General features: G+C 36.9%; 2 protein-coding genes across 2 annotated transcripts; one reads left to right on the top strand and one right to left on the bottom strand.

Moving 5' to 3' along the window:
• The first annotated feature begins 4358 nt into the window (after positions 1-4358).
• Positions 4359-6639, top strand: LOC107609536 (polyol transporter 5-like). Its single transcript, XM_016311538.3, has 2 exons — positions 4359-4568; positions 4751-6639. Exons 1-2 carry the CDS (start codon positions 4433-4435, stop codon positions 6142-6144), a joined length of 1530 nt encoding a protein of 509 aa, XP_016167024.1. The 5' UTR covers positions 4359-4432; the 3' UTR covers positions 6145-6639.
• A 420-nt stretch (positions 6640-7059) lies between these two features.
• Positions 7060-20770, bottom strand: LOC107609535 (Phosphatidylinositol 3- and 4-kinase family protein). The gene is made up of 26 exons (XM_016311537.2): positions 19559-20770; positions 19050-19391; positions 18758-18919; positions 18242-18412; positions 17950-18108; positions 17724-17851; positions 17148-17454; positions 16869-17037; positions 16385-16602; positions 15647-15805; positions 15367-15549; positions 14255-14797; positions 13787-14146; positions 12798-13012; positions 11870-12035; positions 11564-11700; positions 11311-11461; positions 10705-10971; positions 10258-10335; positions 10006-10050; positions 9586-9758; positions 9303-9498; positions 8779-8919; positions 8099-8307; positions 7690-7851; positions 7060-7594 (listed from the first exon to the last, which is right to left on the bottom strand). Exons 1-26 carry the CDS (start codon positions 20456-20458, stop codon positions 7336-7338), a joined length of 6000 nt encoding a protein of 1999 aa, XP_016167023.1. The 5' UTR covers positions 20459-20770; the 3' UTR covers positions 7060-7335.
• Between the last annotated feature and the right edge of the window lie 845 nt (positions 20771-21615).

The raw sequence follows: 21615 nt of genomic DNA, 5'->3' as shown, positions 1-21615 counted from the left end.
AGTTTCCAACTGATTCCATGTTGTAATCAAATTTGGTCTAAGATTCAAAAACCATGTAAATGCATTCTTCGTCAATGACGACAGAAAAAATTTTATTTTCAAATTTTCATCATTTGCTAAATTTCCAATCTCGACCAAATATCGAGCAACATGTTCAATTGTTGATTCTCCAACTTCTCTAGCAAATTTTGTAGTTATCATCGGATTCTTTACTCCTCTTGGCACTTCAACCATTTGAACTACTTGGGAAAAAGCCGAAACAAAATGTGGCTGATTCATAAAATCAACATTCAATTCGACCCGATTTAACACTTCTTCTACAATTCGGGTGACCTGATAACGATCACTATGCAATCCATGTAAAACATTATCAGCATTCTCATGTCAATGAACTATGCGAGGATTTTCTTGATTTTGAACATGATTTTCATTTTGAAAAATATTCTCTATCCCCTCATTAGTTCCTCGAGCATTATGCCTTTCACCTTCATCATAATCGACAATTCGAGTAATCCTCTCGACTTGTCTAGCAAGACGCTCGAATCTCGATTCATGATCGGCCATTATAGGATTCAGAATTGTAGTCATTTGCTGAGTTAATAAATTAACCAAGTCATGATTACTTTCCTCCACTTGTTGTCGATATGCTGCCATTGAACTCGCACAATTTGAAGTGGAGCCCACATGATACTCACGAGAATACTCAGAGTGTTGTTGTGGGTTTTTCATAATGTTTACTCCATTTGTATTCCCAAATCGGATAGGTGGGACAAACCCACCCACCGGTGGGGTATAACCAGCAGGCAGGCCATAAGGGGGCCAACCAGCGGTTAATAGAGGTTGAAACGGTGGCGCAGGGCCACGTGGACGAATATTACGTCCAACATTTCCAGTTTGAATAGTCGTGACGACTATACTTTCAGTTCCGATTGCACCTTCCGTACGTGAAGACACGTCGGCCTGTTGTACGGATACTGGTATACTATCATTGGTGGAGGAACCACGATTCACATTTGACAATTTATCAGCCATGTGAATGATCTTCCCACTTCGTAATCGCATACACTGGAAAGTAATAACTTTTGACACACTTCGATTTAAAACTGTCCCACCGGGCGTGCCAATTTGTTTTGTCGATTTTTAGCAAATCGATGGTGGTTCGATATCTAGTGATCTGGGAGCGAAACCTACTCCTCAGTACGAGTACCAGTTTTCTATAAGTGCATCAAAGTGTCCTCGATTAGACTAAATTTAAAAGATTAAAATAAACTAAATTCATGAATTGATAAATAAAGTTCAGAAATTAAAGTTTTGCAAACTAAATCAACAATTTTTTAAAAAACTTAAAGGAAAACAATAAATTGTCTTTTGTTTTGAAACAAAGGACTTCTACATGTAAAATGATAGAATGCTGAAAGATAAATTTAACAAAGAATAATAGAAAATGTGAATAACACTTAATGAATAAGATTAAATAAAATATGATGTATACAAATATAATTGAAATTAAAAAGAAGAAGAAGGTGGAAGGAACCCTATAGAAAAAGGAAACTCGATCACAAACTCAGGGATATGCTGGGACGTGAGAGTTTAGAGTGTTTTTCTGAGTAAAAGTTCCAACCCCTTTCCACTGAAATTTCCTAGCATTTATAAGCTAACCTTGCATAACGGTAAATTAAAATTACATTAATTACAATTAATTAAAAATAAATTACAATTTTAAAACACAACCGCCCTTAGTAACTATTCCCGCTACACGATTGTAGATATTCCCTATGTGATTAATTATCCACCAACATTTTCACTTCTTTGACCACTCAACTAAATCTTCGAAAATCCTCCTTTAAATAGAATCTCCCTGTCGACTTAGCTTCTTCGATTTCGATAAAACAATCGAAAACAATTCCCACATCAGCAACTCCCAAACTTAACCTCCTAAATACATTTCTTCAAAAATCAATACTTGATATTTTATTGATTTGGCTCTTTCCAATCGAAAATAATTTTTCGATCAACAGAGTTATTATTCAATTATGTATGACTACTGATTACTGTTGAGAATGAGAATGCATAATGAACCAATTATTCTCTGATATTCGAGAGAGGGGACGGAGAAAACTAACGGTGAGAGTATCTTAATCAGGAGTACATAATTTTGAGGAACCGTAATAGGATTTTAACACGCACTTGTTAAGAGTTTTAGGAGCAAATATCATAAAGAAGGAAAAGTACGTGACGAAAATAAATTAATGGCATGTTAGTTATTAGAAATTAGGCTATTATTAGTGGTGTGGTTGATTGACTGAATCGACATTGAACCGGCCATGCTAAGAGCTCATGCATTTGAGAGGGTAATAGTCAATTCCATGACCACTAATCCATATCGACGATAGGGACAGCACTTGTATCTGTCATTTTAGGGCAATGGGAGCCACCACATGGCATGGATCCGATCATGAATAGGTGAATACCATAATTAACTGTATCAATGAGAGTTAAAATAAGGTAAAGTAATGGTTACCATAAAGATATCTCTACTTAAAGAAAGCATTGTAAATTTGTAGATATTTAATTAAATTCTAAATATATTAAATTATTTAATGATTTATAATATTTTTTATAAAGATATTTTATAATATTTTTATAAAAGTAAAAAAAAAAGAAAATTATAAAAAAAATATATATAATGAACATAAAAAATAATTTAAAAAAATAAATTTAAAATTTAAATTTAAATAATTATTCTCAAATTTTAAAATTTAAAAAAATTCGAATTAGCATGTAAATCACTATGTACGGTTATACATTCACATATTATACGTTTTGCATCTCACCACCTCCGCCAACAGCGTCGATCTCTCTCGCAACCGTCACCGCAAAGATCTTGACACCTCTGCATCAGGTTCTCCTCCAACTCTGTTAGTGACGCTGTTTTGCACCCTTTACTAGTGTTGATCTCTCCCGCAACGATCATTATCGTTGCCGCAAAGCTCTTGATGTCGTCGCCCCCTCACTGCCGCACCAGGTTCTCTTCCAACTCTATTAATGGCGCCGTTTTTGCACCACCCCGCCCCCCGCCCCTTATCCATGTCAACATGGTTCTTGTTAAATGGCTGCCGTTATGAGCTTGTTGCACTCAGGTTCTATCCACATCGTCACAAACGACGCTAGATTCAGTCTAGGATTTTCGTCTAGCATGAGTTCGTCGTTTATTATCTGGTACGCTGTCTCCTTGGGTTATTTTAGTAGATATGCGGATGATTATTTTAATTTTTAGTAGGATGGTTATTTTAGTAGGAATAAAGTATCGTTTTTGTCCCCAACGTTTGGGGTTAGTCTCAAAGTTGTCCCTTAACGTTTCAATCGTCCTATTTAAGTTCCCTAACGTTTCAAAATTACCTCAATGTTGTCCTGCCATTATGGATCCGTTAATAGAATTGACGACGGGACAAAATTGAGACGATTTTGAAACGTTAGAGACTTAAATAGGGCGAAAACGTTAGGGACAAAAAAGATACATAGAAATAAATTTTAATTTTATACTTTAATAATATCAATTTTTTACTGTACATAATATTCAATTATTTTTTAATCACATCTAAGCTTTCATTCTAAATAAATTTATTTTTTTATAGTTTTACACTTAAAGTTATAAGTTAATATAATAATATAAAAAAATTTATGTAGAATGAAAGTAATGTGATTAAGTGTAATTTACTTAGATGTGATTAAAAAATAATTGAATATTATGTACAGTTAAAAATTGATATTATTAAAGGATAAAACTAAAATTTATTTTTATGTATCGTTTTTGTCCCAACGTTTTCGTCCCATTTAAATTCCTAACGTTTTTGTCTCAATTTTGTCCCGCTGTCAATTCTATTAACGGATCTCTAACGGCAGGACAACATTGAGTCAATTTTGAAACGTTAGGAACTTAAATAAGACTATTGAAACGTTAGGAACAACTTTAGAACTTACCCTAAACGTTAAGGACAAAAATAATTCTTTACTCTTTGATTATTTTAATTCTTATATAGATGATTATTTGATTGAAATGTGTTTAGCTAGATACAATTAAAATATATTAAATATTCAATTTACTAGATATACGGAATAATTAAACTTTTGAATTACTGAATGGAATTTTTTAATTGAATAATTTAGACAGTATTTTTTTTAATTTCATTTGACCAAATTTTCAGCTCTTGTTTACGTTATTCAGACTCTCTGTCGTCTACCTAACGGGCCGACAAATAAAACATAATGAAAGAGATCACATATGATACGCGTACGTAGGGACGACGGTGATGTAATCTAAGACTTTAACTTGGTCTATATAAGGCATGCATGGATGCTTTAGCTTATTATAAGCTCATACTCACTCAAACTCACACCGCTATTAGCTTCTCTAATCTAATTGAAGATATATATGGAGGCAAAGGGCATAGCAGAAACGCAGAAAGCGGTGGAGGATTTCGATCCTGTGAAGAAGCCAATAAAGAGGAACAAGTATGCTTTCGCCTGTGCAATATTGGCTTCCATGACTTCCATCTTACTTGGTTATGGTAAGTGATGACTGATGAGTGCAGGTGTACTCATGAATCTCCTAGTATTTGACATCTGATGATAGTTAAAAACCGTCAGTAAATTAATATCTAACGGTCTTCATTTATCAAAATCAATTTCGTGCCAGTAATCCAATCTTTAAGACTAAACTAATATCTGATCGTGTATGTGATGGTTGCAGACGTAGGGGTGATGAGTGGAGCAGTGATATACATAAAGAGAGACCTCAAAATCTCAGACGTGCAAATAGAGATACTGATGGGAATAATAAACCTCTACTCTCTAGTAGGATCATGCCTTGCTGGCAGAACCTCTGACTGGCTCGGAAGGCGATACACCATTGTGCTAGCCGGAGCCATCTTCTTCACTGGAGCCCTACTCATGGGATTCTCCCCCAACTATCCCTTTCTCATGTTCAGCCGCTTTGTCGCCGGAATCGGCATCGGCTACGCCCTCATGATTGCTCCTGTCTACGCTGCCGAAGTTGCCCCCGCGTCCTCTCGTGGCTTCCTCACCTCCTTCCCTGAGGTGTTCATCAACGGAGGGATATTACTAGGCTACATTTCAAACTATGCATTTTCCAAGCTGCCACTGCACTTGGGATGGCGACTCATGTTGGGAATCGGTTCTATTCCATCCGTGATCCTGGCCGTCGGAGTCTTAGCCATGCCGGAATCACCTCGGTGGCTCATCATCAGAGGCCGAATCGCCGACGCACGCAACGTTCTCAACAGAACCTCCGACTCCCCTGAAGAGGCTCAGCTCAGGTTAGCCGAGATCAAAGCCGCAGCCGGAATACCCGAATCATGCGACGACGACGTCGTTCACGTCACCAAGAAAAGCGACGGTGGAGGCGTCTGGAAAGAGCTATTCCTATATCCTACGCCGGCGGTGCGCCACATCCTCATCGCGGCGCTCGGGATTCACTTCTTTCAACAAGCTTCGGGAATAGACGCAGTCGTTTTGTACGGACCAACCATTTTTCAGAAGGCTGGGATCGATTCAGATACGGAGAAGCTTCTTGCAACGGTGGCCGTTGGATTCACGAAGACAGTATTCATCTTAGTTGCTACGTTCTTGTTGGATCGGGTGGGGCGTCGGCCGTTATTGCTGACCAGTTCGGGCGGTATGATAATCTCGCTTTTCACGCTCGCCACAAGCCTCACCATCGATGACCGGTCCAACAAAAAGCAAATGTGGGCCGTTGGATTGAGCATCGCAAGCACCTTGTCCTACGTGGCAGTGTTCTCTATCGGAGCGGGGCCCATTGCATGGGTTTATAGCTCTGAGATCTTCCCACTGAGGCTGCGCGCTCAGGGTTCGGCCATGGGAGTTGTGGTGAACAGGGTCACAAGTGGCATTATCTCAATGACCTTTTTGTCCCTCTCTAAGGGAATAACCATTGGTGGGGCCTTCTTCCTCTTTGCTGCACTTGCAACAATTGGATGGATCTTCTTCTATACAATGCTACCCGAAACACAGGGCAAGACCCTTGAAGAAATGGAAGGCTCTTTTGGTCATTTCTGGGCAAAGTCCAAGCACAACGATAGTGACCAAATTCAATTGGCCAATTAGGAGCCAGTGACCGAATCGAACTGTTGGAAGCAATATGATAAGATCCAACAAGGCATACGCACCTTATTCCTTTGTCTTAGATTGGCTTTTCAAATGATAAACGACGATTGAGCCACATCAGTTAGCAGCGCATGTTATGTATGCGAAGGAATACGATATACCTTTCTAGTTTCTAGTTTCTGAGATAAAGAATAAACGATGATTGAGCCACATCAGTTAACAACGCATGTTATGTATGCGAAGGAATACGATATACCTTTCTAGTTTCTAGTTTCCGAGATAAAGAAACGGTATGTGTTTTGAGTTTTAACCTCTTATGTGAAAGGTGAAAACTTAATGCAGTTGATTTCACGTGAAGTTGATAACGGAGATCCATTAGATGATTTGATTGATTTGACTAAATTTTCATCTAACGATTCTCAACTATCAACTTCACGTGAAATCAATTGCACTTGAGTTTTCACCTATGTGAAAATAGTCAATGATGCCAACACTGCTTTTGCTTGCATTTTCGATATATTATGGCTCACTAAACCACCAAAGTGATCTAATTAGAGACTTGAATAATATGCATGTGATTATAACTTCAATTCTCAATGTATTAATGCCACTCATGCGAATACATAAATACATATAAAAATTATTCGTATATTAAAATCACTCACTAATGTATTTGTTAAAATCACTCACTAATGTATTTGTGTATAAAAATATATATAATTTAATTTATTTTTAATATATATTTATATTCTAACATATATTTTATCTTAATAACTAATTTTGATTGTTGATTTTAGTGTTCACCTAGCATGGTCTATACTCAATATACATATAAAAAAAAGAGTAACTAAGCTTTCATTTCTTTGTTTTTTCCCCCAGACGTTGGAACAAGAGGGTGCGGGGGAGCATGTATTCGCCAATACAATGAATCGTATTTACCATTAATAAACAAGATTACAAAGCTGTATTTTACATCACAACAAAACCGGCAAAAAAAAAAAGAAACAAGAAACAAGGAGAAAAACGAAAACAAGAAACCTTCACCTGCCATTTTATACTATTCCTTCTGAATACTATAACCATGAAAATTCCTCAAAAAGGAAAAATAAAAGCACAAGACAACAATGAATGTAAAATAAATTACAAGCAAGCATGTACACGTTAGGTCAATTCTATATTGTTATGTTATCATCACTTCTCAATGCCTTGCTGGAGGTACTGTATCAAGTCATAGCCAGCAGTAGTCCACTTGTTATAAGCATCTTTACAGACATGGGTCATGAAATTGGCTGCCTCACGCTCACTCATCTCTGGATGAAATCTCTTTCGCAGATTGCCAATCGGGTCACCCCTGCTGAAGCAGGGTAACCCGCTGTCTAGCATCAATGCCACCGTAGTAATGATCCCCTCCATATGACGACGTGCAGCTAGGTATCCCTTTACACATAGACTAGATACATGTACAATAATGGGTGAAACAATGATCAATGATTAGTTTTTGATATATAGAATGAGTTTTAAAGGATTAGAGAGAACCATCACTACCTTAAAAACTGGGTCCACGTATCACTCTTCATAACACCTGATGGGTCTAGTAATTGTGTCATCTCATGGCTCAGCTTAAAATGTGCACTCTCGAAGCGCATATTCCCACCGGGGGAAGTTTCCAGGATGAAACCAAAGTCGATATGGACTAGCCTACCAACACTGCATCATACATATTAGCAACGGACTTAGCTACCAATTTATAAAACCAGGAATATATGATACATGCAGTAACAGAAGAACGCAAAGGAGGCAAGAACTGAGAAAGTAAGTAAAGGAATGAAATGTGAGGTTAAACAAAGACAACATTCAAAGTTTCAAGGTGATTAAGCTTAATTCAAATCAATCAGCAACAACTACCAGATTTGCTGATAGTGTTGGTAATTGACAAAACACAAATCTATCTTACTTGTCGAAGAGAAGATTCCCATTGTGCCTATCCTTTGGTTGAAGCAAAAGACTAGCAACAGCATAACCAGCACTGCTAATGATAAAGTTCTGGCGTGCAGCCTCAAAACTGGCAGATCCAACAGGCCCATAATCTTGCTGAAATATCTCAAGCAAACCCCCATCGGTTGTTTCTCCCATCTGACTTCTACTGCGTGTATTAGGCACAACCTGACAATAATAAAAAAACAGAATTAGGACTTCAGTGAGTCTACAGTCCAGAAAATATTTCTTTTGTGACATGAGAAATAACTAACATTGCCTTCATTCCTAATTCTTGATTGGTAACCCATTTGGTTGGTTTGACTAATGATAATGATTTGAAGTTGAAATTTGTAGGAAAAACAAGCAGTATTTATTTTTTTCTAAGACAAACAAACTTAACCTTAGGAATCTCTTAAATGATTGATCTAAACGCCAAACAATATGTAGATGATTTGTCTACAGCAATCGAGAACAAATCACTCAACAAATGTTTCATTTATCTCAAATCATCTCTAGTGTGTGAGTACACATCTCTCTACTACAGTATATTTTGTGTTAGTCTCGGTCAATATTAACTCCTGATCTAGAAAAACACTCACTGAATACCAGATGTCACTGAATTCTCAGGATCATCAACAAAATTATGAATAAACTCACCTCTATTATACCTCTCTCTGGACCAGTAGGGAGAACACCATAAGGAAACAGATAAAGATTTAATCCAACAGCTTGAAATATATCTCTAAGAAGCGCTATTACTTGAAGGGCAAGAACATCTTGTCTGCAATCATCTCCAACCTTCAATAAAGAGAACTCAGTCAGCCCAGATGCAATTAAAGCACTGCTGACAAGAAATGCTTGAGAAAATATAGTAGACATGCAAATATAGTTGTCGGGTAATAAATAATTGTCGAAGGCACAGAGTGATTATTTTACAGAAGCATTTTGCTTTGATAACTTATAAACGTATCATAGGGCAAAAATAACTTTAGTGTTTGATTATTCCATCATCAAAATATAACCAATATTATACACACATACAGACGAGACAATGTTTTGCAGTTGTGTTGGCAAGATAACAAAGTAAAAACATAATACTTGAAACTTTAAGAATATAGAGTTCATAATAGGACCAAAGAAGAAATGGTGTTATTGTCTGGAGTATCATCAGACCAGCTAACCTTAAAAATGCAAGCTTGTGGCTTTACATCATTTCTGTCCCCATCTCGATCAACTACATTAAATGTTATCATGATTGGGACTTTTGCAGCCGACTGTAATGGGATACCACTATCTACTCGAATACCCACAACAAGCTTGTTAGGAGCTGTTGGTAGATAAAGGTCTTCACCGTTCAATTCAATTTTCTCCAATTCCCTAAACAGAAGCATTAACTTCAATCAAACAGTAAAATTGAACTTAAGAATTCACAAAAAAAATTATGCTTTCAGGTTCTGTCCATACCTTCGGATACCAGCTCGGCGTTCTTCCTTAGGGAGTGGAAATAGTACACCGGATATGGATGTAACCTTGTCAAAGAAATCAAACTCTCTTGTAAAAATGTCTAGAGCCTTTGGACTGAAACCATCAATTATACGTTGCCTTACGGCAGGCAGCAGCTCTAGGAATGATCCATTCTGAAATAAAAAAACAGATACAGACTATTAAGGATGATTTGCAAACACACAATAGACTCTCAAATAAAAAATAAGCATTCTTGCAAAACTTTGAGCCAATCGAGAAAGAATAAATCTGGTTTAAATATTCAGTGCTCGGGAAATATCTAGTACTTTACATGGATCTGTGTTATAAATTAATGCCATTTTTAAGCAGAATATTATAGCAATAACTATACTGGAGATAATGGAATTTGCTTTAATATACCTTCCCACTGGTAGGATTATTTCCTGGCTCAGGCACAGTCTCACCCTGCCCAAAAAGAAGTCTTATGTGCTTAGCTATTTATTTAAATAAAAAAAAAAACTTGTAATTAAATCATCCATCAACGGAAAAGGAACTATAATTCAAAGTAAGGAACACAAAATTAACAACAGTAATGTGCACAACAAAATTGAAGTTAAAATAAATAATAGCCACTTTCATCAAACCAAAATACATAACAATCATATATTATACCTGTAAATGCCAAATAAGAATATGGGCGAAAATGTCACTTCTTTGAGCAGCTCTAAGCAAATACCCTTCTACTAATTTCTGCATATAAGAATTATTCAACCAGTTACCAAGTAACCATACACTGAAATTCACCATTAAAAAGGTCACTTTTGGCAAAAATTATTTACACTTAATACAGAATAAACTTGAGAAAAAGTTAATAAATCTTCACTTTAAAAAAAGTATGAGAAGAAGCTTCACTCAAAATGGAACTTTGATTTGAGCAAATGAATTGAAATAATACACCAAAATATTTAGTCACAAATACAGAATTGAGGAAAGGCATAAGGTGCACATTTGAAATGGAGAAAGAAGAAATAGATGTGTGGGGTTTAAGTGGCACATAGTACAACAGAAGCACATCTTTAGGGAATAAATCATGAAATTAAGCTTTGGAAAATATCTAACCCCATCATCATGTCGCAAAGACTGCACCAGCTGCGGCATAAAAAAGGTTACTCGTTCAGGAGGATAGGATTCTAGAACCCTTAGAACATATGCCATGACCCGAGGATGTCCCTTATATGCTGGAGAAAGGAACTCTAGAGCTTGCGTAATAGAACAAGGAGCCCAATGAGGCAATTGTTGCAAAAGCACTGAATTATCATCCACAGCCTTGGGGGTGATGAAGTAAGGTAGTGCTTCAGGCATGCTGCGCACGTCCAGTATATGTGCCTGCAAAGAGAGGCATGTCATAACTTGCAGGATGATGAACATAGAATAACCATGACAGTAGCTGGGATCAAAATACCTTCAACATGAGAAATTAAGAATTACATAACACATCATATTACTAGCAGAAAACTCTTGCAGTTATGTAGTTAGAATAACCCTTCAATCAAACACTTTCTACCATAAATCCAATGCTAAAATTCCACTTCCCAACATCAAGAAAATATAGGTAATGATCAACCCTGAGAATATTTAAATTTTGGCCAATGAAATCAATTTCCATTAGGCACACACTCAACTGTGAGGACTTCAAACTCCCAATTCTCATGATAAGAAACATACCTGAACCAGCTGAGTTACTTCAGTCTTCACAGATGAATTGGTCGGAAACCTCAAGGCCAATGATAAAGCAATCTTAGGATCCACAGAAAAGGCAGTTCTGGTATGTTCTATCCATTTATCTGAGCTAATTTTGGGTCGCAAAATAATTTCCCTGAAAGTACATGACAGGTATTCATAAACTCAGGGAAGGAGAAAAACAAAAGACGTGATGAAGTTCATGTAGTAAAAAAGGATACATAAGTGTGTTATATACTTTGTGTTTGTCGGCTGTGCCCAGACCTCAAGCCTATCAGCCTCGTGTTGACATAGCATTAACAGTAATTGTCTCCTTTTTTCTCTGCCAACAGCATAGTTCTCCATTTGGCCCCAAACAGGATGATATTGGTCACTCTACACACATGTAAATATCAGACTAAATGCTGAAAAAATTTTTGCAAGTCACTAGAGAAGGTTAAGACCAACTTGAGAGAAGATCAATAACAAAAAAGACAGGATTTTGAAGTCAGAAGTGAACAATAAATGCATAAGTAGATGCCAATACTAAGTGAAGAACTATTACCACATTTTCTTGGCCATTTCCTTTTGAACTAAATTGAACAGCATCGGCTTTCATATTTGAAAGGTACTGAACAAATAGAGAAACAGACAGAGCCTCACACTGAGCAAAATTTGTATAGTTTGTCTCGTACCACTCAGGCTCCTGAGAAAACCAACCCAAAGAGGCCCTGCATGCACCAGATGGAAATTTCAATTTGTCCAAAGAAACTGAACATATTGTAATTCAGCTAATGCTAACTTTAAACACCAAATATGGAGCTAATTGCAGATTTAACAATAATAAGATATAAAGATTTTCTGTGTGACTTCGGTGAAGCTTGTTTCTTGTTATTCTACAGTATAAAAGAGTAAAGTAAAGAAATACTGCAAAAGAATTGACTATTTATATTGTTCATCTTACTTAGTTCCTGGAAATAAATAAATAAATAGCAGGGCCAAGTACTCAGCAGAATAGTGTCAACTGACAATAAATTAAGCACACAATGAGTTCCAAATAACATTCATGAATTGAATTAATACATAACATGAGTGGAAACTTTAATGCTTATTGATTCATTAACATAAAACTTAGAACATGGCAACGTTTGGCATAAAAATTTTAAGTGGCAGATTCAGACTGTGGTGAGTAAAGCAGATGTGGTCTGTGACTTCACTTGTTTCAACTCATCCAGCTAAGTCCTCAGAAGCATATTAGCACGCTAAAAATTTTTATCATCTAAATAAGTAGCCCAAAGAATGTGTTTTGGGGTAAAAGATGGGAAAGATATTGGTTTAGATGATCACTATGTAACTTACATGTAGTTCCCATGGAAAATAATGAACAAATAAAACTAAGCACAAAGGTAAAGGGAACTTTCAGCTTAGGTAAAGAAAAAGAATAAGGATAAACGTAGCAAGAGTGACAAAGATAAATTACAAAAGACCCTTACCGATAAATCCTATCTTCAAGCAGCTGAAGCCCTATTTGAAATTTTTGCAGATTGCCTTGAAACTGACATGAGCAATATTTAAGCCCTAGAAGCATGAGAGTGAAAAATGCACCAGTGGCAGCAGGATGCCGTGAAAAATTCCACGGAAGCTTTGTTGTCCCCTGCAACATCCTACCAAAAAGTAAGAGTTGCTCCACACTTTGGTGCCGAACTGCCTATAATAGACAACACAAATAGTGATTCAGGGAAATGAAAATATAAAATTAGTAACATATTTGCAACTTTTAGAGCTAAAAATAGATTCAATGTTTAAAATAGTAAAGAATAACGCTACTCAAGTTAATAGGTGATTAGCCAATCAGAACAAAAACAATGGCAGCTTAACAATTATGAGCAATTTAATACCAATAAAATTATAATAATAAGAATAAGAAGAACAATAATATTATACCATAGACGGCCTACTGATCAAGAACTGAATACCTTCATATAATGGGTCATTCACAAATGGATTCTGGAATTCAATGTACATATCGAACAAGCAGAACATAATCTTTTACTCAAAAAATCCAGTAGCTTATAGAAGAACCAAAGATCCAACCTAGCAAAATTTCATGTTTAATTACATCCATTTAAATATAGTTTCGATCAAAACATAACTTAATACAATCCAGACAGCTTCTTCAACTAATGGTTTTTGATTATTATCACCTAGCAATCATGTGAAAAGCAATACCCAAGGCAAATACTACAGTACTCAAACCAGACCATTCACCGATAACAATTTAAACAAGCATAGAAGATTTAGAAGGTGGTGGAAATAATGAAAAATTTTGTTATACAATATGAATATCGAAACATGGTACAATTACAATGACTTAAGATCATAGCAAACGAAAAAACAAACTATGAATCATAACGATACTTTGGACAATAAGCAGAAGGAAACAAAATGTAAGCTAACAAAAAATGATGAGCAACTTCCTAACCTCAAATCGATCAATTAGAAAGCCAAGCCACAATCGATGAGCGATTATCTGCTCAACAGGATCATTCCCTGGCGGCATTTCAGGCTCCCCAGGGGATAGATGAGGCTTCAGTTTTGCATAAGGCCCAGAATACCTTTCCCCAGCTGCAAAAAGGCCCCGCTTGGTGTCGATTGTCCATAACCATGCATCAACAAGCTCAGCAAGGACAAGAGGTCCAAGCTGAGGCGCAGCAGATACCAACCATGTCCAAATGAAAACACCAGTCTCCATTGCATCATGGGTGGAAATATAAGCAGGACACCAGCAAAGAAGACGAAGAAGTTGCGAGAAGCCCTCCATGTTTGATTTGGATCCAGAACTCTTGTCCATAAGAAAAAAACAAAACTCAGACAAGGGCACAAACGGTACACATGAACACAGACCCCAAAAAAATTACAATTACTACAATAAAGAGTGAAATGGGTTTACCAAATTTGACAAGAGCAGTACGGTAGCTTGTGAGCAAGTTTCACGAAATTCGGACCTAACCACCTCCCCCCCTTTCTCTGCTACATTGACAAACTGTTGTAGTAGGCGCACAAACTTACCAAGCAACATTCCATTGAATGTGTCATCCTCAGCTAGTGGTTGTTGAGGAAATGCGCCAGATATAATTCTTTGAAGTCCAAGGCCAAAACCAGAACCAGTAGGAGGAGGAGTGTTGGTTTGAAACCCACCCATGCTGTTATACAGCCTTCTCATACCAGCTATTTCTCCAGCATGGTTGCACTTAACTGTTGCTGCAGCCTGGTTGCACTGACCTGAATTAATAACCTCTAAATTGAAAGACTCAGATGCTCTTAAGTTTGCACCTGAAGCTGCAGCAGCTGCAGCCACGACTGCAGGAATAGTTGCTATTTGTATTGGCCAGCTGTCACTTTTCCCCGTGCCAATTCGTACCTCAGACAAAAGTAAAACAACATCAATTGTTGGTTGTGCTCTTTGCCATGTGTTTGCTTTACAAAGTTTATCCTGGTGTGGAATATACACAGAGATGGGGGAAAAACTGTGAGGCATTTAAGGAGGAAAAAAGATAGGGCAACAATGCCACCAATATATAATGCAAACAGAAAGATATATTGAGTAGCAAGTAGTAACAATCAAACAGGAATACATATAAGGATCAAAAGAACCTTTGCACCCACAAATTTTGGGACAAATTTCAGAATTCAAGTTAACTAGAACTGGAAGCACAGCCATATTTGAACCATATGTGAAGTGCCAAAAAAACCGAAGATACAATGGAAAACAAGGGTAATAAACAGAGTTATGAAGGAGAAGTTTATACAATTATACCTAGAATGATTTAAAATATTTATTTTCTTGTTTAGATTAGTCGAAGATGCTCATCCCAGAGAAATATCCAGTGGCACATGCAAACAGAAATTGAATATTTATGCAAAAACAAAAAACATCAAATGCAAGAAGCAACATATTATCCCCTTACGAGCAAGTACCTAAATGTTGAGACAAAAGGTGAAGGGAAAAAAATACACTAGAAAAATAAAATAAATTTTTTCAATGGAACAGAGCATGTCAACCTGAAGAAGGCCCTGACTAGTGCACGGAGCATTTGCAAGTGATTTAATTATCCACTCGCGAACAATTCTCTGATATAAGGAACGGACTGTTGTTGTCCAAGCAGGATCATTGATGACAGTAGAAGAAGAGTCCTCTTGAAATGAAAATAGCATCGAGTCTAAGCAGGTTGCATCCCACAAAACCTGGAAGATGTAGTTCTAATCTTAAATATGCTGGACACCACAAGAAAGTGCAAAGAACCAAATTTTAGACAAACACCACATATAGTGTTAAATTCACCTGTGGAAATTTATCACTAATTTGAGTTAACAAGTTCTCTGCAATCTCTCTTATATGATCCTCCCTCTGGGACAGACTTTTGACTAGAAAGCAGGTATGCACTGTAAGTATTGAGTCTCGGGCATCAGCCTCATGGCCTATTTCAGACACTCGATCTTCCTGAAGCATACCAATCAACATCACAACATATAGTGCAGAAACACAAATGACACCACATATGTCCCGATAAATGTAAATGTTTAGAACAGATTAAATTTTGGAGAAAAATCACTTCTTAAGTCACAAGTCCTCTCAATGAGAGTATGATTTTACGCTGATGAGTACATAAAACAAGTTAACCAGACAGACCTTTGTTGATTTTTTTTCCATTAAACGAGCTAAAGGAAATACCCTGAATATATATACTAATACAACAAGAAGGAACCTAAATGATAGTCTCTCCATATTAATGCTACGAAAGCAACATAATCCACATGCGAAAACCATAGACCTCAAAACTTGTAGATAGAAACATAGTACCAGTTTATACATAGGTATATATTAGGATAACAATAGCTACTATCTATGAGAAAATGCTTCCTTGCTATGTCCTTGGGTTGAGGCCAAGTGGCCCGCCCATTAGTGTACACAAAGGGGAATATTAGATGGTTAAACACAATTTAGTTGAACCTATTTCCAATCAGCAAATCTATTTGCAAAAGTTTGATCAACTAAACTGTCAAAGAAAGTAAAACCTACTAGCCATGAGACAGCTGTTTCAAAGGCCCTGTGAACAATTGCAGTTAAACACTGGAAAACAGCAGGCATTAGGTTTGGAGTCTTGAGATATTCAAAGACACAGGTAAAGGCACTTCTAGCAGCATCCATTGTGGTACCACCATTTAGAATTCCACCATTGCTACTGAAGCGAATGATCTCAAGAGAAGCTACAGCGAGAAGATAAGTAGCCTTCACACCTGCAAAATAATTGAAGTAAAGTAAATTAACAGAGTAATCAGGATAGGCTGAAGTGGTGTACAGTGAGCACAAGAGTCACGAAGGAGCAAGGGCATAAATTCCAACCAAAACAAAAAAATCAGAAACCACATTATATATTTCAATTTACATAATATCAAGCCAAAAAAGGGCATAAATTTTACCCAAGAAGCAGCAATTGTCTACGAATGTGAGCAAGTTAGCAATTCAAGATTTAGGATATTAACATAAATTAAATTCAATCCACCTGAGATTGTGGTCATTGCTGGGAGATCAACCCTCCCTCCTAAAGCTGCAGAAAGAGCAGCTCTCTGCACAAGAGCAGCTTTTTCATTACCACTTCCCCGACGACTGCCTGGGTTATGCAGAGCATTTAGTTCCAGCTCATCCTCAAGCCATTTCACTGAGCTAACAACCTGGGCAGAAATAGAAAAATATAAAAGTAAAACTACAAGCAAATACATGTACTGTTTGGTAAATGAAGTTGTTTGCCCAAAATCTTAAAAGATCTTTCAGGAAAACTTACTAGTGGAGGAGTACCCTGAGCAATACGCTGCACAGCAGAAGACCACTCTTCATTCCACATATATGGTCCATTTATGGCTTGAAGAGCAGTTGTACCCATGCTTCCCACACTATTCATGGTACTGGAAACTGCCTTTGTGACTTGCGGAGTCTTTTGTATTGGAGGTGCTAGACCAAAGAGAGCAACATAGAACCAGAGGTTACGAAACAGTTTTAAAAGTGATGGCTCCACATTTAGTGTGGGATCAAAATCAGAACACATCACAGCAACTGCAGGGAGCAGAGGACCCAGGAAATCTGGTCCACTCCTGTAGCATATACACTGAAAATAATCAGATTTAAAATCTTGAGAAATCATAATTCATTAATAACAAACAGCAAACAAAGCCTTATCCCACTAGGGGGGATTGGCAACATGGATCAAACGGCACCATTGCACCCTATCATGTATCACATCTGCAATGAGATCGTTGACACAGATCTAGCTTGACCACCTCAAAATTCATCAAATAAACCAAATTATCAACAAAATTCTGCATTATTGTATACGTTGTGCCCTGCATAGAAAAAGGCATACCTTCCACTTTTGGACTCAGCGGCTAAACCAACATCAGAGCAGAGGGAGAGCAACCGATGGCGGAAATCTGAACGCAATTTATCGCTAGTAAGTCCATTAGCAATGCGAAGAAATCCTGCAGGTAAAGTCTAGAATGTAATTCAACTAGTGAGCATCCTTTGATATTGAATTTCAATGAGTAAATCAAATTTAACATGTCTTGTTAATATCTAGAAAGATTACTTACTTCAACTCGTTCAGTGGTAGATTCAGATGCCTCTGTTTTGCTTTCAACTGATCCCACACTGGTAAGTTTACTCAAGTAGCTTCTTGTCATCAAAACTACCGTCTCACGGTAAGACTTCTCAAAACCTAAACTGGCCATTTGAGATACAGCATCTAGAAGCTGAAAGGGTGACAACAAAGCACAACATAAGATTTGTAGAGTAAAAGTGAAGGGATTCACAGATAATGTGTGATAACAGATGGTCACAATATATTGACAAAATTCATATTGCTCCGACGACAAAGATCCATACTCGGAGTCTCAATAAACTTGGAGTTGAAGCATCACCCTCTTCTAAGCTTTCGATAAAAAGAGGTAATATCACGTCTACCAGCTCAGACTTGTTGACTACAACACTTAGTTCAGCAAACAGGCGTATAACATTAAGCTGTACAACAGGAACTCCAGGTTTCTCTCTGTTGTCCTGATAGCAACAAGATTCCATAAGCAAGCAAATGATTTAACACATAAGAAATTTACATGCTTGAACTTAGACGGATGTCAATAGTTTTGGAACACAAGATACAATATCCAAAAAAAAACAGTAAACTTAATGTATCAATGGAAATTATTTGAATACAGTCTATGAAAGAAACATGATTTAACACAGAACAATTAGGTATCAAAAAGCACAAATACTGAAATACATTTAACTCCATAAAATATGAAAATGTATGAAATGCCAAATCAACTTGTCCTTGTACATCAATATATCGACAAAGCATTTAGTTTCTAAAAGATACGTAAACATGCATAATAATATAAGAACCTGTTCGTCATAATCATTGCGTTCGCGTATGCTTGCAGCTAACCCCATGATGTATGTGTCCACCGGAGCCCGCTCATTATTCCAGCAGGATTCAATAATCTGACAGCTAGCCTTCGTGACACTCTCAAACATGACCCCTTGGGTGTTACTCCATGTATCAGCCTGTGACAGTCATATTTCGGGAGAGAAAGAGAAAAAAAAAAGGAGGGGGGGGGGGGGGGGGCGGCATTAAAACAAACTTTTTGAAATCAATTGGAATGCGAGTTTGATAGGATAAAAGATGGAACAGCACCTGAGCACAAACATTGAGAACAATCGGTTTTAGGCGAATAAGCAAGATTCGCAGGGGCTGACCTCCTCTGGCAATAGCAATTTGTGTTACCCCCATAAGCAAGGAACTGAAGAGGTCCTCACATGTTCTCAACTTCCGCCATCCAGACAGTAAGCATGCCTCAGCAGCATCTATCAATATCGCAACAGCTTCGTAAACCAATCTCTTGACAGACCTTGCATCCGAATCCAATACAGAGAGGCACTTTATTTGCAGCCGCACTGCTGCTTTATATACTAATAATTTTGTATTGATTCTAGCTTTTAGGAGTGAACCCTGTTCATGCCACTCCCTCTTCCTTATCTGCAAGAACCAGCAAATTACAAAACAAGGTTCCCTCTACAGACCAATCTAAATTTTAAGGCCTTGCCAAACCCATTGAAGTATTGAACTTAAACATACCAAGTAAACCAAGTAACTCAAAAAAGAAAACAATGTTTTAAACATAATCAAGCACAGAAAGAGTATACCTTCAGAAACACAGACATAGATTGTATCTGCTTCTTCCCAATTAACCTAACCTGCTCCAAAAGGCCAGCATCAACGCGAAGCTTCTCCAACAAGAGAGCAATCACTTTAAAAGCAATTTCTTGTCTTTCCAAGCTTTCCACAGACTCCTCCTCAAAGGAAGCAACTTGTTGCCCACTCGAACCACCTCCACCATCATTCAAACCCAAATTCAATGCTAATTGATCAGCATTACTCCTCCAAATATGGTTTCCACCGTTCGACACACCATTGTTGCTCCCGGGACTACCACCGTGACTTTTGTGGTTCACATTCATCGGAGAGCTCTGAGCCGAGGAACTCTCGGAGTTTCCAGAAACACCCTCCATGGAGGCCGTAAACCGCTCGATCAAACAAGTCGCCAATGCATTAGCATCGGATTCGGATATCGGAATGAAGTTCTGTGACACCGCGACCAAGAAGGCCCTAGCAATGGCAGAGTGGTGTTCGCCGGAATCATCGATCGCCGAGAGGATCACCTCCCCGAAGAATTCAGCAACCTCGTCGGCGAAACCAGGGGACAATTCCGCGGCCTTGGAGACATAGGCGATGAAATCGAGGTAGAAGGAGGCAACGGCATCTTGGGAGAAGGGTTGGGGCCAAAAGGATTGAGTGAAGGAACATGAAATGGAGCGAAGGAACTCGAGAGTGACGGATTTAGGGCGCAGATCGGAGCAATTGGGACATTTTGAGAGGAAGCGTGCGACGGCGAGGACGGCATTGAGGTGGGAGCGCGAAACCCTAGGAGATCCCGTCGACAGGTAGTCCGGCGGCGGGCATTTGTCGCATATCCACGATAGCTTGTCGGAGAATTGCACCGGGTTCTGCGCAATCAGGTCGCACAGCTCGATCAGGGCCTCCATTACCGCAACAAGAACGATGATTGAAGGGGCAGGTGCAATTTCGGGAGATAGGGGAAAATGTGGTTGACAAGCACGCGAGGCTTGTTGCTGCGCATTCGCTTCGTGCCTGTTTCTTTGTCTGTGTCGGTGACTCAGCTCTAAGGAGGTGGTTGCAGCATCGTAACGTTAGTCCGTTGCTGTTGTTCCGCTCATTTCGAATGCAATGCCATCGCCTTTCTTTATTTCTTTCTCTGTATGTACTATGTAGGCGCTCTACTCTTTGTTTGTTTTTTTTTTTTTTTTTTTTTTTTATCTTTTTTAGATTCGGGTTTTGGCTTCTTCTACCATTTTTTATTATTATTTTTATGATGACTAGGACTAGAAATAAATGTTGGGACCACAACCAGTGTCTTCTTGCGCGTGCTCATTTTTTCCTTTGTTTAAAATAAAAAATTTTGATGTGTTTGACAAATTTTTAATAATTAAAATAAAATTATTAAAAAAATAAAAAAATTGTTTTTTTTAAATTATAATTTATAATTTTTTAAAAATTTGTTTTAAAAAAATATATTTTTTACAAAATAAATAAATAAATTATTTTTTTATTTTATTTTATCTAAATATAATTAATAGATAAAATAATTTTTTACATAAAATAATTAAAAATAAAATTATTTTTATTTTTGAAAAAAATCTTTTAAAAAAATATGTTAAGGTCTAATTTAATTTAATTAAACTTATTTCATTTAACAATCATGTTAAGGTCTAATTTCAAAAAATAACTTATTTAAGATTTTTTAAAAAAATTTTAAAATATAAGTATTTATATTAAAAAAATTTATAAATAAATTATTTTGTATTTAAATTTTTAGTTATAAAAATATTTTTTTAATAAATAGAAATGATAAACGAACTTTTAAGAATAAGAGAAATCATATTTTTTATTTTTTAAAAAAATTCTTAAATAATTTTTTAGAAATTTAAAAGCATCTTTTAAAAATTACACCAAATAACATTAATACGACTTTTTATAATTTAAAAGTCTAAAAAAATAGATTTTATCATATCTCAAATTAAACTGGCTTTAAGTATACACTAAAATTAGATACTAAAATTAATTATTATTATAAAATATATATTAAAATAAAAAATATATATTAAAAATAAATTAAATTATA

Source organism: Arachis ipaensis, chromosome B7 (assembly GCF_059453495.1).
Source record: "Arachis ipaensis isolate K30076 ecotype BB chromosome B7, ASM5945349v1, whole genome shotgun sequence".
Taxonomy (NCBI): domain Eukaryota; kingdom Viridiplantae; phylum Streptophyta; class Magnoliopsida; order Fabales; family Fabaceae; genus Arachis; species Arachis ipaensis.
Note: the sequence above shows the minus strand (reverse complement) of the source record. Positions and strands in the feature narration are given on the sequence as shown.

What these genes read in the sequence shown, in the direction of transcription:
- LOC107609536 (XM_016311538.3), top strand. Translation starts at nt 4,433, where the DNA reads ATGGAGGCAAAGGGCATAGCAGAAACGCAGAAAGCGGTGGAGGATTTC. An exon ending in TTCCATCTTACTTGGTTATG is followed by an intron (nt 4,569 to 4,750) that starts GTAAGTGATGAC and finishes TGATGGTTGCAG; the next exon opens with ACGTAGGGGTGATGAGTGGA.
- LOC107609535 (XM_016311537.2), bottom strand. Translation starts at nt 20,458, where the DNA reads ATGGAGGCCCTGATCGAGCTGTGCGACCTGATTGCGCAGAACCCGGTG. An exon ending in GCTGAGTCCAAAAGTGGAAG is followed by an intron (nt 17,455 to 17,723) that starts GTATGCCTTTTT and finishes TATATGCTACAG; the next exon opens with GAGTGGACCAGATTTCCTGG. An exon ending in GCACAGCCGACAAACACAAA is followed by an intron (nt 11,462 to 11,563) that starts GTATATAACACA and finishes ATGTACTTTCAG; the next exon opens with GGAAATTATTTTGCGACCCA.